Source organism: Aquarana catesbeiana, linkage group LG01 (assembly GCF_042186555.1).
Source record: "Aquarana catesbeiana isolate 2022-GZ linkage group LG01, ASM4218655v1, whole genome shotgun sequence".
NCBI lineage: Eukaryota > Metazoa > Chordata > Amphibia > Anura > Ranidae > Aquarana > Aquarana catesbeiana.
Window position 1 is genome coordinate 354,186,275 of NC_133324.1, and position 27,228 is coordinate 354,213,502.

The window sequence follows — 27,228 nt, forward strand, 5'->3', positions numbered from 1 at the left end:
GGGGCGCATGAGTTTAGTTAGGCCTAGGGCAGCACAAAACCAAAATACACCACTGCTGGACTGGTGCCATTACCTAAAGGGAAAACCATGGGTACAAGCAGAAATGTCGATGGCGGGGAGAAACCTGGCAGGAGCACCATAGATCCAAGGGTTATTTGGAAGGTTTGTCACAATGGACATCACCGCTGACCCTGAATTAATTGGAAGTATGGGACAGAATGAACAGAAAGGGTAGATATGCTCCCCAGACTTCCCCTCTGGCCCCTCTGGAGGGATTCCCTTGGTTCCCTCCGGGGGAGGAGATTGGAAGTCTGGGGTCAAGACGGGATCACTGGATGTGGCAAGTTTGCCCCAAGTGGAGCCCTATTATCACTGACAGAGATGGTCTCGAGATTCGGGGCGACACAAATGGCAGAATGGAAATTTTGTCAAATGATGAGTTTCTTCAAGAAAACAACGCCGTTAATAGGACCCATGAACTCACTCACTGCATTCGAGAGGCAATGTGCACAAATATCAGAATCTGGGCATATGCTGTCTCGGATGTATAGAATGATCCTAAGGGAACAAGAAAAGACACCCCCATAATTTGTAAAAGAGGGAGCTGGGTCAAGTTTGGACAGATAAACAAATTAATAGAATGATATCGTTAACATTTACTACCTCTATAAGTTCAAAGGTGCAAGAAATGGCATATAAGTTCTTAGCAAAGTGGTATAGGACCCCAGCAAAACTAGCACAAATCTCCTCAACATCAAGTGATAGGTGTTGGAGGGGTTGTGGACAGAGGGGAACCTTTCTTCATCTTTGGTGGACATGTCCAATAATTAAGTTGTTTTGGGAATCAGTGGCCCCATGGATTAAGAAACTAACAGTGGACTCCCTGGAGTTCGGGCCTATACAGTACCTATTTCATGGAAATCCCGGACCTATCAAAAAGTACAGAGTAAGCATAACCCCCCACTTATTAAATGCAGCAAAAAAAGAATCCCGAAGTACTGGAGACAGGCCCGGGGCCCGACAGATTGGAGAAACGAGGTTAATATAATAAAAGAAGCGGAGAGGTGGGTCCATGTGGTTAAAAACCAAAAAGAGAAATTTAAAATGACTTGGGCGAATTGGGAACAGTGCGCTAAGGAGATAATAGAAGAGGGAAACATCAATGGGTAAGGGAGGAAGATATGGTGTAGTCATTAAGAATAAAGAAAATAAGAAGACTGGCCCTGAAAGAAAAAGTTAAATATTGATATGACTTCTCTAATGCTAATTAAATGTAAAGAGGGTGGGGGGTAAGATAATGTATAGTTATATGTTCTTTTTTTTTTGTTTTTTTTTCTTTTTTCCTCTCAGGGGCTTTTCCTTTCTCCCCTATTCCCCTAATAAGCACTGGGCAGTGGGGGGTTGTGGGGGCTTTTTTTTTTTTTTGTTTTTCCCTTCAGTAAACAATAAAGGAGTAAAAACAAACATCACGACAGAAGAGGGGAAGAGGAGAGTGTCACAGCACTAGTCACAGGGCAATTTTTTTGTGGATGTAAGTTTAAACGAGCACCAAAAATAAATGAACACATTAAATAAATTCAAACTCACGAGCACTATGAATTTAGAGGGGAAGAGGAAAGGGTCTTCCCCCTTTCACTATTTCAGGGGAAAAAGGAAGTAAGGGAATATAGAAAAAGGAAAGGGAAAATTGAATTTTTTTTTTTTTTTTTTTAACACATGCACAATTTATATAATTATGAATTATAGTGATTTACGACACGGAATTAGAATAAGGGGGAAATTCACTTTATAGTCTCATTTAACCGCGCTCGCACATTGGGGGGGAGGAGCTGGAGTAAATTAATATTAAGGAGTGGGGGGGGGGGGGAATCACAGATTGTGGGCTAGGGTAGGAGAGAATAACGGGGGGGAGTGAGAAGGGAGGAAAGAGGAGGAGGAAGAGGAAATCCTTCCCACTTTTTTTTTTTGGTTTCTTTTGTGTAAATTGCAACATGTAAATTTCGGTTGGTGGGGTAATTGTGGAATGATGTAATTTGATGTTTTTTGTTTTTGGGTTAAATGAAGGGGTATAGTATGTTGTATAACTGGTGTAATATATAAATGAAATAAAATTTTGATTATTAAAAATAAATTCTCCCAGGTAGGGGCTGGCATGTGGGGGCAGTGGAAGACAAGTTTTGTGCATGTAGCGGCTGGGTGATGGACAAGAGCGGTCATGTGTCAGTTTGCATTGTAAGTGCATGTGTGCAGTCATTGGTCTCACTCCGAACCCGGACCTCCGACCGCCATCATCACCAGCACCTTGAACAGCTTCTGCACTTGTGTGAGAAACCACAACACGTGGGGGTGGGGCTTCCCCAACTAGTCCACGGCTCATTGGTCTCCGGATCAACCGGTGAGCTGTCTTCCCTGCCGCTGGCCATGCCCACCTGTCAGCGCTCTGACACACCTACCTGCGGACTATGCAGAAGGCAGAGCATCTTCCGTGGGCGATGTGTAAAATTATTTCAACATAGAGGACGGGCTAACACTGCTTAACTCCCCTGTCATCACCGGCTGTCAGGGTCGGTGAAGGATGTTTGTACAGATGAAGGTGCATATAAACTCCAATACAGACCTGTTGTGGGTTTTTTTTTTTTTTTTTTTTTTGTAAACGTGTGCAAAAAATGCAAAAAAAACAGCTCTGGCAGCGAAAAGATAAGACATGAGGAGGGGAGGAGTAGCTTCAAGGGAAAAGCTTTGCTGTTTCTAGGCAGGAGGAGAGGGGAGGAGCGGGGAGGAGATCTCACACACAGACTACAGAAATGACAGGGGGGAGAGGAGGAGAAGCTGAGGAGAGCTGGATGACAGAAGCACGTATGCTGACCACGTGGATCAGCAGCCATGATAGAAGTGGTCAGTTTAAACAAGGAAACACAGGCAGGGTCAGCCAGGTATTGTACAACATAGAAAGGGACAAGGGAAAGGCACTGTGCTATGCCTCGTGCCAGATCAATGGGTTACAGCCACTTTAATTTAAAAACTTTAACCACTTAAAAACCACCCCATAGCAGTTTACTGCTACAGGACGGCCTTCTTGTGCAGAATTATTTATATATATATATATATATATATATATATATATATATATATATATATATATATATATATATATATATATATATATATATATATATATATATATATATATATATATATATATATATATAATGCATTTATTACACGTGTTTCTGCACTTTATTGTTCAGAGCAGAAGCTGATCTGTCGGTGCCAGGCACTGGATGTCCACCGGCACGCGCTGATCATCGGTAAAATACACAGACCGGGGATCTGCCTGACGGAGGGGGGGGTATGGATTTTGTGTTCCTGCAAAGGGAATAAAATCCATCTCTTGCCTTAGTAAAAGCACCTAACACAGTACACAAAAACACTGGCTAAGCACACAATTAACCCTTTGATCACCTTAAATGTTTAACCCCAACCCAGTGTCATTAGTACAGTGACAGTGCATATTTTTAGCACTGATCACTGTATTCGTGTCACTGGTTCCCGCAAAGGTTAAAAAGTGTCCCTGTCAGATTGTCTGCCACAATATTGCAGTCTCACTATAAGTCGCTGATCTCCGCTATTACTAGTATATTAAAAAAATACATAAAAATTCTATAAATATATCCCATAGTTTCTCGATGCTATAACATTCACATAAACCAATCCGTATATGTTTAATTTGATTTTTTTTTTTTTTTTTTTACCAAAAATATGTAGCAGAGTACATATTGGCCTACATTTATGAAGAAATTAGATTTTTTTAAATGTTTTTATTGGAAAAGGTTTTATAGCAGAAAGTCAAAAATATTTTTTTTGTTTTTCAAAATTGTCAGTGATTTTTTTGTTTATAGCGCAAAAAATAAAAAATGCAGTGGTGATCAAATACCACCAAAAGAAAGCTATATTTGTTGGGAAAAAATGGCATAAATTTTATTTGGGTACAGTGTCACACAAGCAGGCAATTGTCAGTTAAAGTAACGCAGTGCCGTATAGCAAAAAATGGCCTGGTCATGAAGGGGGGGTAAATATTTTGGAGGTCAGGTGGTTAATGAGGCATTTCAGTGTATGGTTTAAGTACAATTCCGGGTTTAACTCTATTTTGAATAGTTTGGGCCAAGCTGATGCAGTTGAACTATTTCCAAAACAGAATGACGCGGCTGCTATGTGTGCAGTGGACTGTAGTAATTGGCTACATACAGTAAGCATGTTCCAACATCCGTACAGGTGATTTCCCCTCTGTTGCCAGAGTTAAATAGAGTTGGGCTTAATGCTTCTCTGCCATTCAGGAGAAGCCTTTTATTTTTATTGATGTTCATCAATTTATCTCTTTGTCCAAAGTGGAAATCATGTCATCTGCTTGCCTCTCCACCTTAGCCAATCAGGGGAAGCCGTGTATGGTGTGGTCCATGCAAACTATTTAACGTTAAACAAAACCTGAAATTCTTCTTTAATATGGTTAATAATGAGAAGCCTTGATTCACATTGTGCTTTTGGATCCTGAAAGTTCCATGCTTCTGTGTACTGTTAATATATTATCTTTCCTTTTACTAATAGATGTTCACAGATAAAGTGATTTTACACTAAACCCCTATGCTTGTGTTCCCTTTTTGTAATAACCTTCTGCAGCTCTGTTTTAAATAACAGCAGGATTATTATCCCATTTCGTTGGATTGCTTAAAGGTCTGAATGTTTAGATGGAATAATATTGCATCTAAATAGAAACATTGAAACTATTAGTGCGTGCATTGGATACCAGGTTATACTGGTAAGTGGCACTACTGGATGGAGGAACCTGCTTAAGTTAATATGCAGATACAGTGTGGGGGAAAAAGTATTTTGATCCCCTGCTGATTTTGTACGTTTGCCCGCTGACAAATGGTCAGTCTATGATTTTAATGGTAGGTTTATTTTAACAGTGAGACAGAATAACAAAAAAATCCAGAAAAGCGCATTTTCAAAAAAGTTAAACTGATTTGCATTTTAATGAGTGAAATAAGTATTTTGCAAAATATGACTTCGTACTTGGTGGCAAAAGCCTTGTTGGCAATCACAGAGGTCAGACGTTTCTTGTAGTTGGCCATCAGGTTTGCACACATCTCAGGAGGGATTTTGTCCCAATCCTCCTCTTTGCAGATCTTCTCCCAAGTCATTAAGGTTTCGAGGCTGGGGGACGTGGCTTGATGGCAGAGCAAGTGGCCTCACAGTAACGCTGCTCCGACTCTAAACTGCCATCCTGTCCTATCTCCTCACATACGAAGCAGTGTCCCTCCCCAAGGCTGTGAGTACCTACCAGGTGGGCTGCTATGGTCAAATACGGGCTGTCTGCGGTGGAGCAACTGGCTCAATTCCGGCGGCAAGATGGAGCTGCAACACAAGCAGGGACACCTGACTTGCTGCAGGCTTCCTCCTCCGCTGACAGGGACTCTGCTACCTGGGTGAGTGACTCCGCTCCTGCCATCTTCATTACCCAAACAGACCCTCTGCTGCCCCAAGACCCCTCGCAGCACGCTGAGGGCTGCCAGGCCACTGATTCCTTATCAAATAAGCCTACACTAGCCAATATCATGCTGGCCATACAGGATTTCAAGGCCTCACTCTCAAACCAAATAGCTTCTATCCATATGGATTTTTCGCTCCTGAAACAGGATGTCCAGAATCTACGTGATAGAACCAGGGCCACTGAGGACCGCATAAGCTCCTTGGAGGATACTGTGCACCACCTGTCTGTCACTGTGCGTGATACTACCAGTGAGCTGGCAACCATCCGTGCTGAAATCAATGACCTAGAGAATCGCTCACACAGGAACAATCTCCATTTTGTGGGGGTTTCCTGAACGCTCCGAGGGTTCCCACCCTGAAAAGTTTCTATACTCTAGGCTGCGGGACATTTTTGGTACTGATGCGCCTTCATTCTTGTGTGTCATTGAACGAGCTCACCGAAACCCCTCCATGTCCCCCTCCAAAGGGAGCCCCTCCACACTTCCTTATTGCTCGGCTCCATAACTTCTAAGATAAGGTCGCCATTCTATGCCTTGCAAGGGAAAAAGGGCCACTTAAATATAATAAAAACACTATCTCAGTCTGTCCTGACTTCTCAGCTGAAGTTCAACACCAATGCATCTCCTTTGCAGCAGTGAAAGCCCACCTATGTACTGAAGGCCTACAATACGCTATGCTTTTCCCATATAAGTTGCGTGTTATCCACAATGGTAGAGCCCTATTCTACACTAATCCCAAGGTATTGACTTTGACCTACCACGCTCTTACCTAATCTACTATTATCAACTCAGACATGCTGTTCGTGCTCGGTTTGGCTCCCTAGACAACCATATAACTGTACCCCCATTGGAGAAAATGCTGCAACATCGTGACTCTACCAAGCTTATCTCCACATACTATGCTGCCCTCTCAGCTGACTATAATCCTAGATTCCGGAAGGCCCAAACAAAATGGACTTCCGTGGACATTTCTCTCACAGACGAAGACTAGTCGGAATTTAGTGATACACACAAGTCCTCAGTTAGGGACTGCGTTATACACATTAAAATTTTTCACCACTCTCGCCTTACCCCAGCTAGGCTGCATAAAATGGGGCTGAATGTTTTAGAGGCTGTGGTCAAATGCCTGATTTTATACACTGCTTCTGGTCCTGCACAGTGGTTCAAGACTTCTGAGTGGATGTAGGTTCCTTTTATATACTCAGCGGTGGGTCTCCCTAATATTATTCATCCTAATAACTGCCTTTTGGGCATATTTGGTGATTTGCCTATACCCTCTCATGCCAAGAGACTTATCCGCATTTTGTATTTTTATGTAAAGAAATCTATCCTGTTGACATGGAAGGGATCAGACACCTCTGAGATCCCTCTGGTTGAAGCTGATTAACCACTTCCTGCAAGCCGTCATATGATGTCCTGGGCTTTGGGCGGGTATATCTGAATGATGCCTGTAGTTACAGACATCATTCAGATATTGCCAGTTTCAGCCGGCGAATCTCTACACCATAGGAATGATCATAGCAACTGTTCCGCCGCCTTGATCGTTCCTATGGGAGGCGAGAGGGGACGTCCCCCCCCCCCTCCCGCCGCCCTCCGGTGCTTGCTCCGATTCACCGTTAAGATCGGTGAGGCGGAGAGCGGATCCGCTGGCGCCGGATGTAGATCATAGAGATTTCCGGCGGACCAGATGGTCGCCGGAGTCTCTATGATCATCGGAGGCCGGGCGCGATGTTATGACGTCACGCCCGGCCTCTCCATTCTCCATTCCATTCCTTGTAATAGGAATAAAAGTGATGAAAAATTTTTTTTTTCAAAAAAGTGTCAAAATAAAAAAAAGAAAATATAATTAACAATAAAAAAAAAAATTTAAGGCGCCGCTGTCCCCGTGTGCTCGCACACAGAAGCGAACGCATACATAAGTCCCGCCCACGTATGAAAACGGTGTTCAAACCATACATGTGAGGTATCGCCGTGAACGTTGGAGCGAGAGCAATCATTTTGTCCCTAGACCTCCTCTGTAACTCAAAACATGTAACCAGTAAAAAAATTTCAAGCGTCGCCTATGGGGATTTTTAAGTACCGAATATTGGCGCCATTCCACGAGCGTGTTCAATTTTGAAGCGTGACATGTTCGGTATCTATTTACTCGGCGTAACTTCATCTTTCACAATATGCAAAAACATTGGGCTAACTTTACTGTTTTGTTCTTTGTTAAAACACAAAAAAACGTGTTAGAAAAATTCCTGCGCAGATACTGTGTAACTTCATCTTTCACAATATGCAAAAACATTGGGCTAACTTTACTGTTTTGTTCTTTGTTAAAACACAAAAAAAAGCGTTCGAAAAATTCCTGCGCAGATACTGTGTGAGATAAAATGTTGCAACAACCACCATTGTATTCTCTAGGGTCTTTGCTAAAAAAACATATATAATGTTTGGGGGTTCTATGTAATTTTCTAGCAAAAAAAATGATGATTTTTACATGTAGGAGAGAAATGTCAGAATTGGCCTGGGTGGCAAGTGGTTAATGACTCGCTGCCATTATATAAGCTTACATTTGAGACTTGTAAGAGAAGTAAAATTTTTTTTAAAAATATGGGGCAGGTGGATGGCTAGCCCTTTGACCCTCATCCCAAGGTAAATACATTGTTTATGTTGTTATTTGGTCATGCCACATACCTCCCCATGTTGATCTTCATTGCTGCTTTGTAAACTTTTAAAAACTGATTGGTTACTCTTCTTGTACCTACACACTTAATAACTACAAGAGACATGTGAATTTGATATTTGTTTATTGACTATCACGTGTACATGCATAACCAGGAATAACCAAAGTCTTTCTTTTGTATGTTGATCTGTCTTAAAACAACTAAAAATATCTTTAAAAAAAAAAAAAAAAAAGGTTTTGAGGCTGACGTTTGGTAACTCGAATCTTCAGCTCCCTCTACATATTTTCTATGGGATTAAGGTCTGGAGACTGGCTAGACCACTCCAGGACCTTAAAGTGCTTCTTCTTGAGCCACTCCTTTGTTGTCTTGACCATGTGTTTTGGGTCATTGTCATGCTGGAATACCCATCCACGACCCATTTTCAATGCCCTGGCTGAGGGAAGGAGGTTTCTTACCCAGGATTTGACAGTCATGACCGCGTCCATCGTCCGTTTGATGCAGTGAAGTTGTCCTTTCCCCTTGGCATAAAAACACCCCCAAAGCATAATGTTTCCACCTCCAGGTTTGATGGTGGGGATGGTGTTCTTGGGGTCATAGGCTACATTCCTCCTTCTCCAAACACGGCGAGTTGAGTTGATCCCAAAGAGCTTGATTTTGGTCTCATCTGACCACAACACTTTTACCCAGTTCTCCTCTGAATCATTCAGAAGTTCATTAGCAAACCTCAGATGGGCCTGTACGTGTGCTTTCTTGAGCAGGGGGACCTTGCGGGCGCTGCAGGATTTGTCCTTCACGGCATAGTGTGTTACCAATAGTTTTCTTGGTGACTATGGTCCCAGCTGCATGGAAATCATTGAAAAAGATTCTCCTGTGTATTTCTGGGCTGATTCCTCACCTTTCTCATGATCATTGAAACTCCACGAGGTAAGATCTTGCATGGAGCCCTATGACTGAGGGAGATTGATTGGTTATTTTGTGTTTCTTCCATTTGCGAATAATCGCACCAACTGTTGTCACCCTCTCACCAAGCTGCTTGGCGATGGTCTTGTAGCCCATTCCAGCCTTGTGTAGGTCTACAATCTTGCCCCTGACATCCTTCAACAGCTCCTTGGTCTTGGCTATGGTGGAGAGATTGGAATCTGATTGCTTCTGTTGACAGGTGTCTTTTTATACAGGCAACAAGCTTATATTAGGAGCACTCTCTTTAGGAGAGTGCTCCTAATCTCTGCTCGTTACCTGTATAGAAGACACCTGGTAGCCAGAAATCTTGCTGATAGATTAAATACTTATTTCACTCATTAACCACTTGCCGCCCGCCCACCATCAAATGACGGCTAGGCGGCTCGACTCTCGTTCTGGGTGGACGTCATATGACGTGTTGCTAGGACACGGCGCGACCCCGATCTGTGTAAAGAGCTGCGGCTCTTTAACCATGTGATCGGCTGTGTCCAATCATAGCCGGTCACATGTAAACATGGAGATGCCGGTAATCGTCACTCCTCGCCTCCCTTGACAGAGTGTGATGAGAGGAGAGCCAATCAGCGTTATCTCCTCACAGGGGACAGCTAGGTGTATGTAATCAGGGCACTGATCATCAGTGCCCTGATTGCAATTAAGTGCCCACAAGTGCCAGCAATCAGTGGCCATTAGTGATGCCAGTCAGTGCTGGCAATCAATGCTAATCACTGCTGCCCATCAGTGCCGCCCTCCAGTGACGCCTATCAGTGCCCATAAGTGCGGCATATTCGCGCCTCCTCATCAGTGCCACCTCATCAGCGCCCATCAGTGAAGGAGAAAAATCACTTATTTACAAAATTTACTTACTGAAACTAGGAAACCTTTTTTTTATTTATTTATTTTCCAAAATGTTTGGTCTTTTTTTTTTTGGAAAAAATAAAAAACCCAGGAGTGATTAAATACCACCAAAAGAAAGCTCTATTTGTGTGATTTCACATGGTTACAGTGTAGCATGACCGCACAATTGTCATTCAACATGTGACAGCGCTGAAAGCTGAAAAATGGCTTGGGCAGGAAGGGGGTGTAAGTGCCCTGTATTGAGGTGGTTAAAATGCTAATTAATTTATAACTTTTTTGAAATGCGTTTTTCTGGATATTTTTGTTGTTCTGTCTCCCACTGTTAAAATAAACCTACCATTAAAATTATAGACTGATCATTTCTTTGTCAGTGGGCAAACATGCAAAATCAGCAAGGGGTCAAATATTTTTTCCCCTCACTGTAGGGGCTTAACACCAGAAGGCTCTTGTAGAAAAATATGTCTTACTGCTTCATGAAAACGGGTCCAGTGATAAGCTTTGCCATACATCTAGAAGATACTTTTTTCCTTTTTATCCTTCAGTAAACTGAGTTTTTCTGTAAATAATCCTCTGACTTTATATTTGTTTTATTCAGTATTCAGGGTTTGAAAGTTGTGGGAGAGAGCTTCTCCCCCGCATTTCATCTGCAGTTAGCGAACAGTACCGGATGCCGGGAAAAAGATGTGAAACTGCTGCAAGATATTGTAGATCATGTAAGTGCTGTAAATGACCATTGATTTATACTCTGATTGTAAAATCCCACATGTGTACAACGTATTATAATAACTGACACTAATCATTGCCAGATCCAGCAGACTTTTCCTTGACCCTTTCAACCATATCCTTTGAGACTAGTGTTGTGATTTTACACAGAAATACCCCTTGCCCCATAGGATGATGAAATGTGATCCCTCTCCCGTGACATAGGCTGTAGTTCCTGTGTCATACTGTGGTTTTTTTTTAATAAATGGCTTGGCTAAATCATCGTTGACTTCAGCTAGGAGTAAGGATCAGTACACACCCGCAGCCTTGTTTTATTGAAACTGGGTATAATGAGGATTAATGTGAAAGTGAGTTTAGTGTTGTCATTAACTTCCCAAAAGAAGACCAGTCTGCAACCTCAAAGTCTTAGTCTCTCTAGTGTATGTCAAGTCCATAAAGTGTGCAGCGTATCCCCTTATACCCATGATCTTAGAATGAGCTGCTTTTTCCTAAAACGTGTCCCCTCCTTGAAAGTTGTAGATTATGGAGTTCAGTTTTTGGAGGTGAGGTTAGTTAGAGGAAATGTATTGTCAGCCAGATACCTTTTTGATAAAGGCTACTATTGTCTGATTCTAATTCCAGGGCAGTGACATACATTGTATGACAAATCCAATGTAGTTTATTAAAATACAGTATGGATTTCAGTTATTTCAAAATATTTCATAATTGATGGAGGTCTCAAAGTTGTAAAATAAGTCTCAGCATGCTCTGGGCAGAGAGTAGACTATAGGCTAAATTAATTATAAATGAAGATCCTTTTGCTCTCACTCAAGTATTAGACTTTGTTTATACAAGTACAGCCATAATTCTTGAGCAGTATTGGAGCTTAATAAATTTTGAATGGCCTGCTGGGACTTTTAATTGCATAACTCCACAACAGGTCCACAGTATGCTGTAAAGAATGTATATTCTTGATCAGACTCCTAATGTTCAGCAGCAAATTCCTGCAATGCCCTTCAAGCATTTAGACAACCAGCAAAAGAGAGCTGGACAGGGAGTTGTCCTAGGTAAGGCAAAGGGTAACAGCTAGTAGGAGAGCTCAAATTCTTCTATTTTTTTTAAGTTTTATTGGTACTTCCTCAAAATTAAGTTGTTGACAAACTGTTTAAAACAAAAAAAGAGAAAAAAAAAAAAAACACAAGTTTGAGTAGTTCCACAGGTTTTATAATATAACTAAGAAATTATCTATAGCACCTTCAGTTTACAATATTGAAGTGCAGTATTCATCATCATAAGAGAATGATGATCATCATAAGAGAACAGGTTTGAATGATTTCCTTGTGGAATTTTTATTTTCTATTTCTAAGATGTCTGTGGTTGCTTAAGCTGGCTATACACGGTTAGGTTTTCCACAAACAAGGTGGGTGGAGGAATCCTCCACCCCCCAATGACATTGTATTCTGACAGCAGCATCCGCCAGAGGGGCTTGTTAGAGCTTACAATGTAACATTTTTGGGGTGTTCATAGACATCGACATCTATCCCAAGGTCACTCAATAAACAATTAGCATGGAGAGAGAGCAGCACAAGTGTATGATAGGTGCTCTCATCACTTATTTAGAGGAGAAGGGACAGTAGTCTTTGGCCTAGGAAACAGATATTGCTTATATGATGCATTGCCCTATTTGCTATGTAATATCTTTTAGAATACCTTAATCATAATTAATTTGTTTTGCAGTGCATGAATAGAAAAATTGCCTTAACCCAAGCTCGTTATTTGGAAAAAGAAGAAAAATATCTTCCACCACCAAGGTTAGTATTTGTACTTGTAGTAGTATTTTCAGTAGGGATTGTTACTATACGATAATGCTAAAAACAAACATTCAAGATCAATCCCTGGTTCACATTGATGGTACCAAACCGAACCGTTCCCACCTCTGGGAATAATGCCAGTTGAAAGGCTTTTTCAGTAAATTTCCACCCTAGTTTTGATTATTCTGTCTATGAAAATGTAAAACGGTGAAAAATGTTGGTGGCAGGTTATCTTTGGACCAATCAATTCTATGTTTTCAATTAAAAATTGACATGATTCAAACTAGCAAAGTCCCATACCAGCCTTTTCTTTGGAGTTGTCTTCAGAGATCCCAATAACTAAATTTTATACTGTTCTTCATTCTGTTACTTTTGCTCTCTGGATAAAATCAAAAGGATTTTCTATTCTATTATTTTCTATTATTTATTTATATTTTAAGGACTGCCCATAGCACATTTACTGCTACAGGGCGGCCCTTCTGTGCAGAATCATATCATATCATATATATCATATCATATTATATATATATATATATATATATATATATATATATATATATATATATATATATATATATATATATATATATATATATATATATATATATATATATATATATAGTGTGTGTGTGTGTATGTATATGTGTATATATACACACACACACAGTGGGGAGGAAAAGTATTCAGACCCCCTTAAATTTTTCACTCTTTGTTATATTGCAGCCATTTGCTAAAATCATTTAAGTTCACTTTTTTTTCCTCATTAATGTACACACAGCACCCCATATTGACAGAAAAACACAGAACTGTTTACATTTTTGCAGATTTATTAAAAAAGAAACTGAAATATCACATGGTCCTAAGTATTCAGACCCTTTGCTCAGTATTTAGTAGAAGCACCCTTTTGATCTAATATAGCCATGAGTCTTTTTGGGAAAGATGCAACAAGTTTTTCACACCTGGATTTGGGGATCCTCTGCCATAAACTTGGGTGGACAGCCATTTTTAGGTCTCTCCGGAGATGCTCAATTGTGTTTAAGTCAGGGCTCTGGCTGGTCCATTCAAGAACAGTCACGGAGTTGTTGTGAAGCCACTCCTTCGTTATTTTAGCTGTATGCTTAGGGTCATTGTCTTGTTGGAAGGTAAACCTTCGGCCCAGTCTGAGGTCCTGAGCACTCTGGAGAAGGTTTTCGTCCAGGATATCCCTGTACTTGGCCGCATTCATCTTTCCCTCGATTGCAACCAGTCGTCCTGTCCCTGCAACTGAAAAACACCCCCACAGCATGATGCTGCCACCACCATGCTTCACTGTTGGGACTGTATTGGACAGGTGATGAGCAGTGCCTGGTTTTCTCCACACATACCGTTTTGGCCATAAGGCCAAAAAGTTCTATCTTGATCTCATCAGACCAGAGAATCTTATTTCTCACCATCTTGGAGTCCTTCAGGTGTTTTTTTTAGCAAACTCCATGCGGGCTTTCAGGTGTCTTGCACTGAGGAGAGGCTTCCGTCGGGCCACTCTGCCATAAAGCCCCGACTGGTGGAGGGCTGCAGTGATGGTTGATTTTCTACAACTTTCTCCCATCTCCCGACTGCATCTCTGGAGCTCAGCCACAGTGATTGGGTTCCCCTTTACCTCTCTCACCAAGGCTCTTCTCCCCCGGTAGCTCAGTTTGGCCGGACGGCCAGCTCTAGGAAGGGTTCTGGTCGTCCCAAACGTCTTCCATTTAAGGATTATGGAGGCCACTGCGCTCTTAGGAACCTTAAGTGCAGCAGAATTTTTTTGTAACCTTGGCCAAATCTGTGCCTTGCCACAATTCTGTCTCTGAGCTCTTTAGGCAGTTCCTTTGACCTCATGATTCTCATTTGCTCTGATATGCACTGTGAGCTGTATGGTCTTGTATAGACAGGTGTGTGGCTTTCCTAATCAAGTCCAATCAGTATAATCAAACACAGCTGGACTCAAGGATGATCAGAAGAAATGGACAGCATCTGCGTTAAATATATGAGTGTCACAGCAAAGGGTCTGTATACTTAGGACCATGTGATATTTCAGTTTTTCTTTTTGAATAAATCTGCAAAAATGTCAACAATTCTGTGTTTTTCTGTCAATATGGGGTGCTGTGTGTACATTAATGAGGAAAAAAAATGAACTTAAATGATTTTAGCAAATGGATGCAATGTAACAAAGAGTGAAAAATTTGTGTGTATTGCAGAATCATATATATATATATATATATATATATATATATATATATATATATATATATATATATATATATATATATTCATATATTCTGCATTTACGCCTAAGGGCGCATGCGCGGATCGTCGGGCAGAGACACAGAATGGATCTGCCTATATAAACAAGGCAGGTCTCCATTCTGACAAGCTCGAAGGGATGGATTTTGTGTCCAAATGAAGGGATAATGGGAATAAAATTCATCACTTCCCTGAGTTAAAGCAGCACACACTATACTGATCAGCGAATTACATTGGGACTGTGATGCTGTGCGGTGGGCAATCTGACACTGGGACTAACTGCCAATGGCATCACCAGTGACACTAATACAATAATCGGTGCTAGTACTATACACTGTCACTATACTAATGACACTGGCTGAGAAGGGGTTAACATCTTGAGTAATCAAGGGGTTAAATGTGTGCCTACTAAGTGTTAATTTGTGTAATGTGTGCTGCTTTTTACTAAAATCTTTGTTTCTTCTAAGAAACAGGTTCACTCTGTACAAAGCTCAGTGTTGATTATCAACACAGGGCTCTTGGGCAGTGATTGGACACAGCTAATCAGCAGGTCCCGGCCATGAATCATTGGAAGGGACCAGGTGACAAACTCCCACTGCGTACAATCGCAGCGGGTGTTGGGAGGGGGCACAAATGCGCACGCCCTAACCTGGAAACCATTTGCCTGTATGAGCTGCCCATCTACAGTACATTGTGGGCAGGTGGTCCACAGGTGGTTAAATGCTAGTGAAGAAAATGGTTTTAATGTCTAAAGTGGTAGTTTGGATGTTAAACACCAGGGTTCAATACATCAGTGACACTTCAGTGTTAGTTCAGTATTGATTAGCTCCAGAGTTGTCTCATCATAAACCTATACAAAAACAAATGCCCTGTACTAGAAAATCTTCTGGACATGTAAACTCCTGTAGTCTGTCCACATCGCATATTTAAACATCTATTTTATATGGTCTTAAAACTTTCTCTCTTTTTTGTGTTTTGCAGCATAAGAGTGATAGTCACCGTAGAACAAACAGATGAAGAACTGAATACAGCTGCCTCTGTGGTCAAGCAAGCTACATCTTTAATACTAAATTAAATATTTTTTTGGGGACAATGCATCTCTCATAATTTGAGCTTGTCCTGATGATGGTAATCTCTTCAACGGTAGCAGGGATATGCAATTAGTGGACCTCCAGCTGTTGCAGAACTACAAGTCCCATGAAGCATAGCAAGATTCTGACAGCCACAAGCATAACACAGAGAGGCAGAGGCATGATGGGACTTGTAGTTTTGCAACAGCTGGAGGTCTGCTAATTGCATATCTCGGGGATAAGGAATCCAGACTGAAGTGCTTGCATATCTAATGATGAAATGTTAGAGCAGCGTACATTCCGGGACTAAGGGGGAGAATGGGCAGGAAAACTGCCGAACAAATATAGCAGAAAACCAAATCATGGTACATGCACTTATGTTGTGTGCCTTTTTTACTGCTGTTACGCTGTGATTTTTCTACTTTTTTAATAACTGTTTACAGAAATAAAAGATGACTTATTCCCTATTGTATATCTGCAAGTGCACGATAGCATCACTTTGGAAATTTTAATGTTTCTTTTATTACAAAATGCAAACTGTATGTGTCAGCAGTCAGTAGGAATGTAAATATTTCAGCTGTATATTAATATAAAGATATATACCCATTTGGATATACATAATGCACTGATTTCGGGGTGTATTCATTCACTGCTTCCAATTAAAACCAAGAATAATTTGAGTTGTTAATTTTGTTTGTGTATAAAAATATGGATTTACAAACTTTTATAAACTAATGTATTTTCCTACATCATAGTCTTCTATCATCACTTTTTATAATGCTACTGTAAGCTCCATTTTTTAGTTTTTTTTTTTGTTTAAAGCACTGTGATTTCATTATGCTTGAAAGTGACAATATGTCGCTGCCATAAACTTTTAGTGAACAATTTACAATTCCATCAACGCTAAGTATAGCATAGAGTCTGAGGTTATAGCACCAAGTTATTCTTGGCTTTCCTGCAGGTGATAGGAATCAGTGTTTTGTTTTTTATGAACCTGAGTTGTATTGATTAAACCAATGAAAGAAGTGTATTCTATTCAGAAAGGTGTAAGATAATTATAATTATTGAATGCAATAAGTGTGAATTATCAATGTTTGCTGACCCAGTCAGTCCTATAGGGAAGACCTAGAATAGCAGACCTAAACATGCTGCAAATAATATTTTCACAAAGGTGTTCTGTTGGTATCTGTGTACCTTTTTTAATTTCAGTTGATGTTTTGGGAAAAGATTTCAGTCTGTACTACACAGATTTTTGTTAAACCCATTGGCTAGGGACAATGTAAGGCTACTTTCAGACTGGGGTGTTGTGGGCGTCGGCGGTAAAGCAGCACTATATTTAGCACGGCTTTACCGTCATTTTAGCGGCGCTATTCGGCCACTAGCGGGGGTTAAAAACCGCCGTTTTGCCGGCGGGTTTGCGGCGCTGCCCCATTGTTTTCAATGGGAAGGGGTACTTTAGGAGCAGTGAATACACCGCTCCTATAGCGCTGCAAAGATGCGGCTTGCAGGACCTTTTTTCCCGTCCTGCAAGCGCACCGCTCCAATGTGAAAGCGCTCGGGCTTTCACACTGGAGACACAGGAGAGGCTGTTTACAGGTGCTATTTTTAGCGCTGTAGGGCCTGTAAAACGCCTCAGTGTGAAAGTAGCCCAAGTGTATTTCCACTTTTGCTGTCAAGTTTCAGAAACCCCAATTATACTTTTGCTATGTGTTCCTATTCACTTACCATACTTAAAAGTATCATCTTTAAAATATTTTTTACTTTCTAGGTGTTTGCTTGGAGCAGACATCGGGCAGACTATAAGCAACTAGCTATTCTGGGAAATTTGAAATGAAAGAAAACTCAGTCTGTCTCCACAGACAAGAGGAACACACTGGGGGGGAGCTTTACTAAAACTGATGACCACAGAGTCTCTTGCGGCTCTTTCAGTTCATGATTTCTTTGTATTGTTTTGGAAAAACCTATATAATCTTTTTGTGAAACAGAATCTGGTGCAGCTGTGTATGATAGCCAATCTGCTTCTAACTTCAGTTTGTTCAATTAAGTTTTGACAATAAAATCTGGAAGCTGATTGGTTTCTATGCAGAGCTGCACCAGATTTTGCACACTCCAGTTTTAGTAAATCAACCCCACTGAGTTTCCCTCATTAACGTAAAATGTAGAAGCCCAGCTTCTAGAGCTTTAACATTTTTTTAGGGCAGACAACGGTCAAATATAGTTTACAAATGATCATTAGATCTGCTAACCCAGTACAGACAGATTTAATATTAATTTCTAGGCTCTCTCTGCATGGCAGAGGAAAACGTTTATAAAACAAGTTATGCTATGAAAATATGTAACGAATAGAAAGTAGGTGCCATCCCAATTTGGTTGCAAACATGGAAATACACTTTAACCAAACTAAATGCTGAGCAACAGATGGCAGTGGATTATGATGTAGAGCCTTTTGTCCCTGTTTCTTTCAGCATTGAAATGGAACGGTCCTCAACAATGAGGAGTTCCATGACATGGGCAGTACCAATTGAACAGTTTCTAAGCAGTAACAGGGACTACCTATCTGACCAAAACACAAAACTTACATCCGCACACCTAAAACTTTACAGGAGCAGCACCGTACTTTTGTAAGCCTCAGGTACAGAAGCGTGTCTTTAAAAAGATTAGCCTTTTTAATATACCCAGGGATTCTAAGCTGCTTTACAGGTAAAATCTCTTACCGCTATATTCTCTTTTAACTGTGATTTGATAACTATCATCACAGACCCAGGCCATTGTAAACACTGTTTTGTATACATTCAATCTCTGCTGTCTGCAGTTTCCAAAAGCTTCAGCATGTTTCAGACCATGACATATACAGAGAGAAGTCATCAAGAATACATCTAGTTATCCATTCTGCTTTTTACAATTGGCTATCTGTAAAAATATAGGATGCGGGATCCCAAGGGTGTTGGACTAGTTTATTTAAACTCAGGCTGCCTACTTCTAGCAGTTTCTATTTTGATCCTTTAGTGCAGGGGTGTCCAACCTTATGGCTTTATTGGGCCACATTGGAAGAAGATGAATTGTCTTGGGCAACACATAAATTACGCTAAGAATAAGGATAGCTGATGAACAGAAAAAGTCAGGCAGATCAAATTAATGACTACTAACCTCGATAATGTACTTATCTGAGTAATAAAACTTTTTTTGAAATATTTTTTATTATAAAAGTTAAAGAAGGCAAAATAAAACTGGTGCAATATTTCATCAATATCTGGTTTGATGTATGTAGTAGCAATTCTCAATGAATTGTCAAGGTGCTCATCAGATATTTTGGTTCTAATTTTCCCTTTGTATGCTTCATCCTTGAAATTAGTTGCTCACAAATATCCATCCACGTAAGTAAGCTCCAATGGGTGGAGTGAAACGCGTTGGGGGCGTGGCGTGGTGGTGGACCAAGCTGAGAGTGTTATTCACTATCACACAGCAGGCTTTGACTTGATGTGCGGCTCCCGGAACATCTATCACTCTCTGCTCACAAATATGGGTGCTGCCGAAAACTGATGACCTGAATGAGGCATGGTTGTAAAGAGTGGGATGTATTTCTTTGAGAAGATAAAACTTCTAAAAGTTCAGTAAAGACAGAGACAATGTCAAATTCTTCTTCGGCAGCATGTGTTCGCTAAGTGTAAACGCATTTTTTATTTTTAATAATGTCAACATTTTTAAGTTTGCAATTTTGTGCGGGACCAGATGCAGCCCTTGGGCCACAAGTTGGACACCCCTGCTTTAGTTTTTACATAAAAACACACTGAATACTCTTAAAAACAAAAACAGACTAATGTATGACTTCTGACATTGAAAACGCTGAATCTGGTAATCTGCACTGTACTGTTAAATAGGCAAGCTATATATAAAAAAGCAATGTTTACAATGGCCTAAATCAGAGAATATTGATCTTGTCACAAATCGAAAGAACAGTTAAAAGTATAAGGCTATATCTGCAACATCGCTAAATGTCCCTGGCTGTAATAAAAGCACTAATGTATGTTAAAAGTACAGTTATCCTTTAACGGAAAAGTTGTTTGCTTTGTTGGGTAGCTCTGAGAGAATGTTCACAGGGAAGAAAGAGTCTGCTATGAGTGAGCCAGTGCAAAACTTTAATTAGGGATTGTGTATATTATGGCAGGGAAGTACTTCAGTAACTGACATATAGGAGGGCCTTTATGATGTTTGATTCCTGTGAGAAAAATATTTCAAGCCAAGCTATTTTGTCATATTTGTACAAATCATGGGAAAAAGCTTAGTCTAAATATGTTACTTTTTGACAGTTTTCATGGTCATTGCCCAGACCTGAAAATGCGTGATGGAAGGAACATTAAAGCTATACCTAGGAGGGTCATTTGTTCAAAGAAAATTAGCTCATAGCAGTATATATTAAGACTTTGACATCTATAAATACATTTAGAAGACTAAATATTTTGGGATTTGGTCCGTTGTATTGGAGGCTGTTGGATCACTACACCAGAGTCATGGGACCAAAAATGGCAAGTCAGAGGGTACTAAGTGCGCGGACTGCAGCATACACTGGCAAATAGTACTCCTATGTGTTTTTAGCTATATTGCCTAATTATTACTTTAGTGCACATTGTTTTCACCAGTACTTAATGCCAGATGTACATTTAAGGTGAAAAATGTGTATGCTGTAATTCGTCATTTTGCTGAAGGACAGTCTAGAAACCCTCATTCGCGCAGAGATTTTGGAACTATAATGTGTAACTACAAGTTGCAAATATTTTTTTCTGTGTAAACTATTGTTAGCTCTGAAAGTTCATATAAATGCAGGTTCTCCATAATCACAAAAGTGATTTTAAATAAACTGTAAGGGGATCTTGTAATGAATGGACCCTTATTTGTGCTGAGCCACTTTGATACTTGCTTCTTAAGATAGTCCTTCACTGTGGCCATCATTAGAATCTTGTAATGTGTAAAAGCCATTGGTTACACCATGTATTTAATATAATTTCTTCCATTACATCATACTTATTTAAATATTGTATCAAACCACGTTTTACATTTTTTTTTTCTGGTCTTTTAATGATAAAAGTAAGAAAGGGTGCTGTGTTTTCTTGGAGACGTTGACTTTTTAAATTCTTTTTATTATTATGTACGTTCCTAGTTTATAACCAAATGTGGTAAACGAAAGATAAAGCTTATACTTATGAAGTCCTAATCCAGCTAAGCTTTTTTTTAAGTATTGGATTGTGTGGAGGGTTACAGCATCGTTTTTTTTGGGGGGGGGGGGTTTTTTTTGTTTTTTTTTTTTTATAGCAGTCTATATCTCTGTCTGTGAGATTTCCCTCTCTTTGCCCTATCCACTCTCCCTTTTAAAAACACAAACCACAATAAAACCAAATCAAATTTTCATTGCTGTCTGTATTGAAATGCATTTCCCTTATATCCTGATACGCTTTGTCAAAGAGTGTTACTGGGACAGGAAGTGAGGGATACTTCTACATGAATATAGAGAAGGCAATAACGATCTGACACAGGTATTACACTTTTCTGCTATTTCCAAAATGTTTTTTAAAAAATGGCTGAAGAGGACTTTAAATATAATCAGACTGGCAACTGATCACAAATAATTGCAATTTGTGGTATCCCAACACAAACCACCAAAAAAAGCTTTCTTAAATGACTGAGTTTGTTTTGTACTGTATATGTTTTTTTTTTGTTTTTTGTTTTTTTTTTTGTTTTTTAATCATGTGCCTTTTTGTTGCTGCTAAAAACTAGCTATAAATAAGATAGAACTTTGTTAAAATAAAGCAGTTACAAACCTATTATGAGTTTTTTGTCTTAACTTTTAACTACTTTGCAGTAGTTTTTAAGTATCTTATAGTAATATTCCGATCTGCATGTGTTGATAAGAATGTTCATTTATAGTCAGAGTCTTCCTTCGGAAATGTGATAACCCTAACTACCAAGACCTGAGGTGTGCCTTGGCCTAGCTGGTCAGTACTCCTAAAAGAGGACATACCCTCAATTTGTTCCTGAAATGAGTGAGCTGTAAAAGAAATGATTAAAGTGAAGGGGAACTGGGAGGGTGGGAACCAGAAAACGAGCCGACGAGGGATCTGACAGGAGGAGGAGGGTTATATACCCCCCGACGACTCCTACAAATGCAGGCTAGCCCTCGGCCAGCCTTCTAACATACCTTTTTGTGAGCTGTTGGCAAGCAAGTACAAAAACTAGCCCCATAGGGTGAATGTCATGTCTGTAGTCTTTATAATTTTGAATATAAACTGAAAGCCACTAGTTTTATGGCATTTGACTAGTTCCTGCTGCAGCAAATGGTAGTCACAGCAGGATTGTGTGGACGATTTGAAATAAAATGTTCATAGTACTTTTATGTGTAGGTGGTGAAGTATGGTCTTGGGTTTTATATTTATAATGTCCCAACAACCCAGTATTTATCCAAATCTGTCTCTACCTTTTGCATTCGTGGGTTTGATGGCTCACCAATATTGGGGCTCTTTTACACTTATTTCAAAACATGGCATTAGACACGCTTTTTTAAAGCACTCTGCCAGTCAAAGCACCTGTAAATAAAATGATTACCTTACAGTCCTTTTTACATGTTGTGTTTGCTTTGCTTCCACAATCATGCCCCCTGTCGCTTTCTTGGTGCTTCAAAGCATCTCCAAAGCTGCCATAGAAGTCTATAACAAAGCTTGCTTTGCAGCACTTGAAGCGTCTGAGAGGCTTTTATTTGGCTTTAGCTTCCCTAAACTGGAAAGGCGTCACCAGCAGTCACTTCCAGTTCATGTGTATATATTCTGGAAGTGTCTGGTGCAGACGTCACATCTGGTGTGCAGTGTGGAGTAGCAAGAAGGGGAGCAGGGTCAGACTGGAGCGGAGCAACTAGCAGATGGTACAGACAGTGGTGTGCAACATAAGAACACTATAGCGGAAAATTAATGGGACTGGAGAGTAAGGACTGAGCAGCAGAGCATGGGGTCCAGAGCAGAAGAAACTAGCAAGAGGTGAGTGGGGACCAGTGAGGGGAGAATCAGAAAGCCCAGACAATCAACAGAGTTGGGGGTTACTACTGAGTGGGGAATCGGCAAAGCTGGGGTTACTACTGAGTGGGACATCAGAGCTGGGGGTATTGCTGAGCAGGGGATCTGCTGAACGAGGGTACGAATAAGCTGCGGATCTGCTGAACAGGGGTATTAATGGGCCCCTTGAAAACAAATGGAAAATGCTCTGTGTGTTGATTTTCTATGTTTCAAAAAAAAAAAAACATCACTGAAGCATGTTGAAGAGGTAGGTGCTTTAATGTGTGTTAAAGTTGAAATATAAACAAGCCCTTACAGATGTGTAACAGTAATCCTATCATTTTTCAAATAAATTATAGAAAATTGCATGTATAAAGATAAAATTTTAGATGATGATTGTTGGAACATTTTGGGAAACCACTAGTTCGTCAGTCACAACGTTATTAATCACCCACCTAATATTGAGTAGGTCCCCTTCTTGCCACCAAAACAGCCCTGACCCATCAAGGCATGGACTCCACTAGACCTCTGTGGGTATGCTGTGGTATCTGGTATAAAGTCATCAGTAGTAGATCCTTTAAAGTGGAATTCCAGGCTCTAACTAAGCCTAAAACTGCTCCTACCCCCTTCTAACTCCTATACTGACTACCCTGTAGAAGGAAGATGCATATACTTACCTATTCTTACAATAGTTTAATCTGGTCACATGATCTCCCCAGTGGCTGGCTTAAGGGGAAAGGAGAGCGTGCCAACATTGCTGAAATGCCTGGGCAGTGATGACCTCCATAGGCTTACCATAGGGCATCGGTTGTCAGCTAAAGCTGCAGCTGAGAGTAGGTAAGTATAAGAATCTTCCTTCTACAAAGTAGTTAGAATAGGCATTAGCAGGGGGTGGAAGCAGATTTAAGATTAGATACTTAGCCTGGAATTCCACTTTAAGTCCTGTAAGTTGCCTTTGTAGATCGGACTTGGTTTTTCATCACATCCTATAGATGCTCAGTGAATTTAGATTGCCTCAAACCATTCTTGAACCATTTGTGCAGTGTGGCATGGCACACTATCTTGCTAAAGAGGCCACTGCCATCAGGGAATATGATTTCCACAAAGTTGTGTACTTAGCAAGAATTTTTCGGTAGGTGGTACGTGTCAAGTAACATCTACATGAATGGCAGTACCCAAGGTTTCCCAGCATACCGTTGCCCAAAGCATCACACTGCCTCTGCCAGCTTGAATCTTTCTCATACTGCATCCTGGTCCCAGCTCTTCCGCAGGTAAGCAATGCACACCCACCCGGCCTTCCACACGATGTGAAATAATGATTCATGGGACCAGACCACCTTCTTCCATTGCTCTGTGGTCCAATTCTTATGCTCACGTGCCCATTGTAGGCACTTTTGGTTGTAGATACGGGTCAGTATGGGCACCCTGACTGATCTGTGGCTACACGGCCCCATACACAACAAACTGCGATGCTCATTTTTTTTTCTGCTTTCAACACATCAACTGCAGGGACATGTTTACTTGCTGCATATTATATACTATCGACTATCAGATGCCATTGAAATTAGATAATTAATGTTCTTGAACTAAACTGTCAGTGGTAATAAAGTTATGGCTGATCAGCGTATAACAATAAACACTAATATTTTTAAGTATTTCTAGAAACAGAAGAAATTAACTTACTAAAAAAAAAATTGTACAAAGCACTGTCCTTGTAGCATCAGAATGCAGCCTTTATTGGTAAAACTGTAGAAGACTGGAACCTTTATTTCTCACTTTTTTATTGCATAATGCATATTAAAGTTTATATAAACCCAATATTTCATTCAAACCTTTCCTGTAGAATCTCAACATTCTAAAATGCAATGCTTTCACCATACTCAATGGTATTTACTCAGACTCCTAGCCAATAATCCTCCAGTTGACATTCCATGCCTCTCTTAAATTGAATTGCACTTGTTATCTAAAAATTGAGGCCTACCCCTGTTCCCTTGCTAGCTACTTACTAAAAATAAAAAGTGAATAACACTGCGCTAACCCATAAACAATGGTGAAGCTGCCACATACAATATGACCAGTATTCAAAACGTATAATAAATAAATGTAGCGCTACTGGTGAACAACTGAAAAGTGATAGAATAATCAGTGGAGATGACCCACTGAAACAAAAGAAGTGTGGTGGAAAATCAATGAGTAAAGTCCAAAGATTGGGTGGGTGTCAATTAAACCATGGTGAGGTTAAAAATCCCATAATAAAATTAATATAGTAAGTCCAACATGAATGGGGAATCAGGTCTGTAATTCATCAGCAGAAAAAATCTTGAACAGGAAACAGATGCATAACGCTTACCGGAACAGGTGGATTCGGATGCCGGTGACACCGAATCAAACAGGCTTAGAGATCCCAGATGGAAGCGATCGTCCCAGGAACCCCGGATCTCAAGGGGAATCCCTCCTCTGTTCCGCTAATCGAGACCGCCATTCCGGAGAAATCGAGGGGAAGGATGGAAAATCCAAACCACGTGGGGATCCCGGAAGTGTAGGAAGGCTCGAAAAAATGTATAAAATGCGCCACTGGTGCAGATCAAATGGTATATTTATTATAAAATACCAAAGACCAATAAACATTAAAATATTGTGATCACATGGATAAAAACAAAGTGTAGGGAAGAGTATAGCTCACCCGACGCGTTTTGTCCAATTGGACTTCAACTGGGGCATCAAACTCATCCCCTACACTGTTACACTGTAAATAAATATTAAACAAATAGTACAGCCAATCAAATATGAGTAAGCTGATCACATGGTGGATCAGCTGGTGATAGGGCAGAGAGGAATCAGCTATTTGCCACAGGATGTGGGAAAGAACCTCCCAGCCAATGAAAATTAGACCTGTGTCTGGTAGCCAATGAATAACCAAGGGAACAGATAAAAGAGGAGATAGAAAATGTAAAAAGCCAGCGAAAATGGAGTCTAGGCAGAGCTGAAGACATCTGTGCCCAATCAGAGCCATCAGGAGTTCAAATACATGGAAGGCATACTCCTCGGCCGTGTATGAATGTAAACAAAGAAGTCACATGACCGCGTCCCTTCCGACGCGGCCCTGTGACCTGCAACCTCCGCCCTGTACGATCGCGCACAGCGAACCGGCGCGATCTATGGGAATGTAAATAGATGCACACGTGACCTGACACATGACATCGTCTCTTCCGACGCGGCCATGTGACTTAAGGCGTCCGCCCTGCACGATCGCGTACAATGAACCGGTGCGGTCTGCAGGAATCAACAACAGAGGAACATGTAACCTGTCACCTGACAGAGTCACGTGATCTCATGGAGCCAATGAAAAGATCGCATGGAGAGGACCGGCCGAAGTGGCAGGCCGGGCACGTAGCGTGGCAACGCTCTGTAACCTGTTATGAGTGCCTATCAGGGGACATCCGGAAGCTGAGGCAAGAATTTGTTGAGGCATCCCATGGTGTCACCCGTATGGGATCCCCAACAAACGCAGAACTATGAACCAAAAACCTCAAATGTATTGACTGGTATATAAGTGGAGTATATTAAATAAACATCAGCCTGTGTAGGGCAATAATGGTGCACTGAGAAAACTCTAATGTCACGTGTAAATGGTAGTATTATATGTATATGAATATTGTGTGCAATAAAGAAAAATATAATAAATAGGGGCAAATAAATTCACTGGCATTGTGGAGTGACCACTAATACAGGGAACTGCAAAGTATTTTTTAAAAATTTTAGAAATAAATAAATGGATGAAAAAGTTTGTTGGCATTGTGAAATGAGTACTAATGCAAAAGACTAAAAATATTTGAAAAATATTTATGGAATTGTGTGTATTCAATGGTAAAATAGTGTGAAGCAATGAAATGAGATGCGTGAAGTGGAAAGGCAATACGCTGTGTATAGGGGGACTATGCCTGATTGATGAAGGAATTAATGTCCCATTCGACATTCATCCCATAGGGCGAATAAGTCCGCAATTCAAATATCCAATAGGCACACATGGGAGTAAGTCACATATGTGCAAGCCACAAGCAAGTCTCAAGTCTTAACCTTCAAGTCACAAGCAAGTCCCAAGTTACTGTGGCGAAAAGCAAGCAAGTCAAGTCGAGTCCCTGCTAGAATTCAAGCAAGTCAAGTCAAGTCATTTATTTTGGTCAAGTCACAAATTAAGTCAAAATACTGATCTACCCCATTTCCACCTTTAAATGAGTTAAAAGTCAGTTTTCAGGAAAGGTTTTGTTTTATTTTCAACATTAACAAAACTGCTTAGTGCTTTTTTCTTGGCATATTAA

At 40.5% G+C, this 27,228-nt stretch overlaps 1 protein-coding gene across 1 annotated transcript in view; it reads left to right on the plus strand.

Moving 5' to 3' along the window:
* Window positions 1–16,624, plus strand: part of SPTLC1 (serine palmitoyltransferase long chain base subunit 1) — a 186,507-nt gene extending 169,883 nt beyond the window's left edge. Inside the window, exons 13-15 of the mRNA XM_073632847.1 lie at window positions 10,626–10,743; window positions 12,470–12,543; window positions 15,787–16,624. Of these exons, the coding sequence (XP_073488948.1) occupies window positions 10,626–10,743; window positions 12,470–12,543; window positions 15,787–15,880 (286 nt within the window). The 3' untranslated portion in view covers window positions 15,881–16,624. The remainder of the gene's footprint in view (window positions 1–10,625; window positions 10,744–12,469; window positions 12,544–15,786) is intronic.
* Window positions 16,625–27,228: the final 10,604 nt, after the last annotated feature.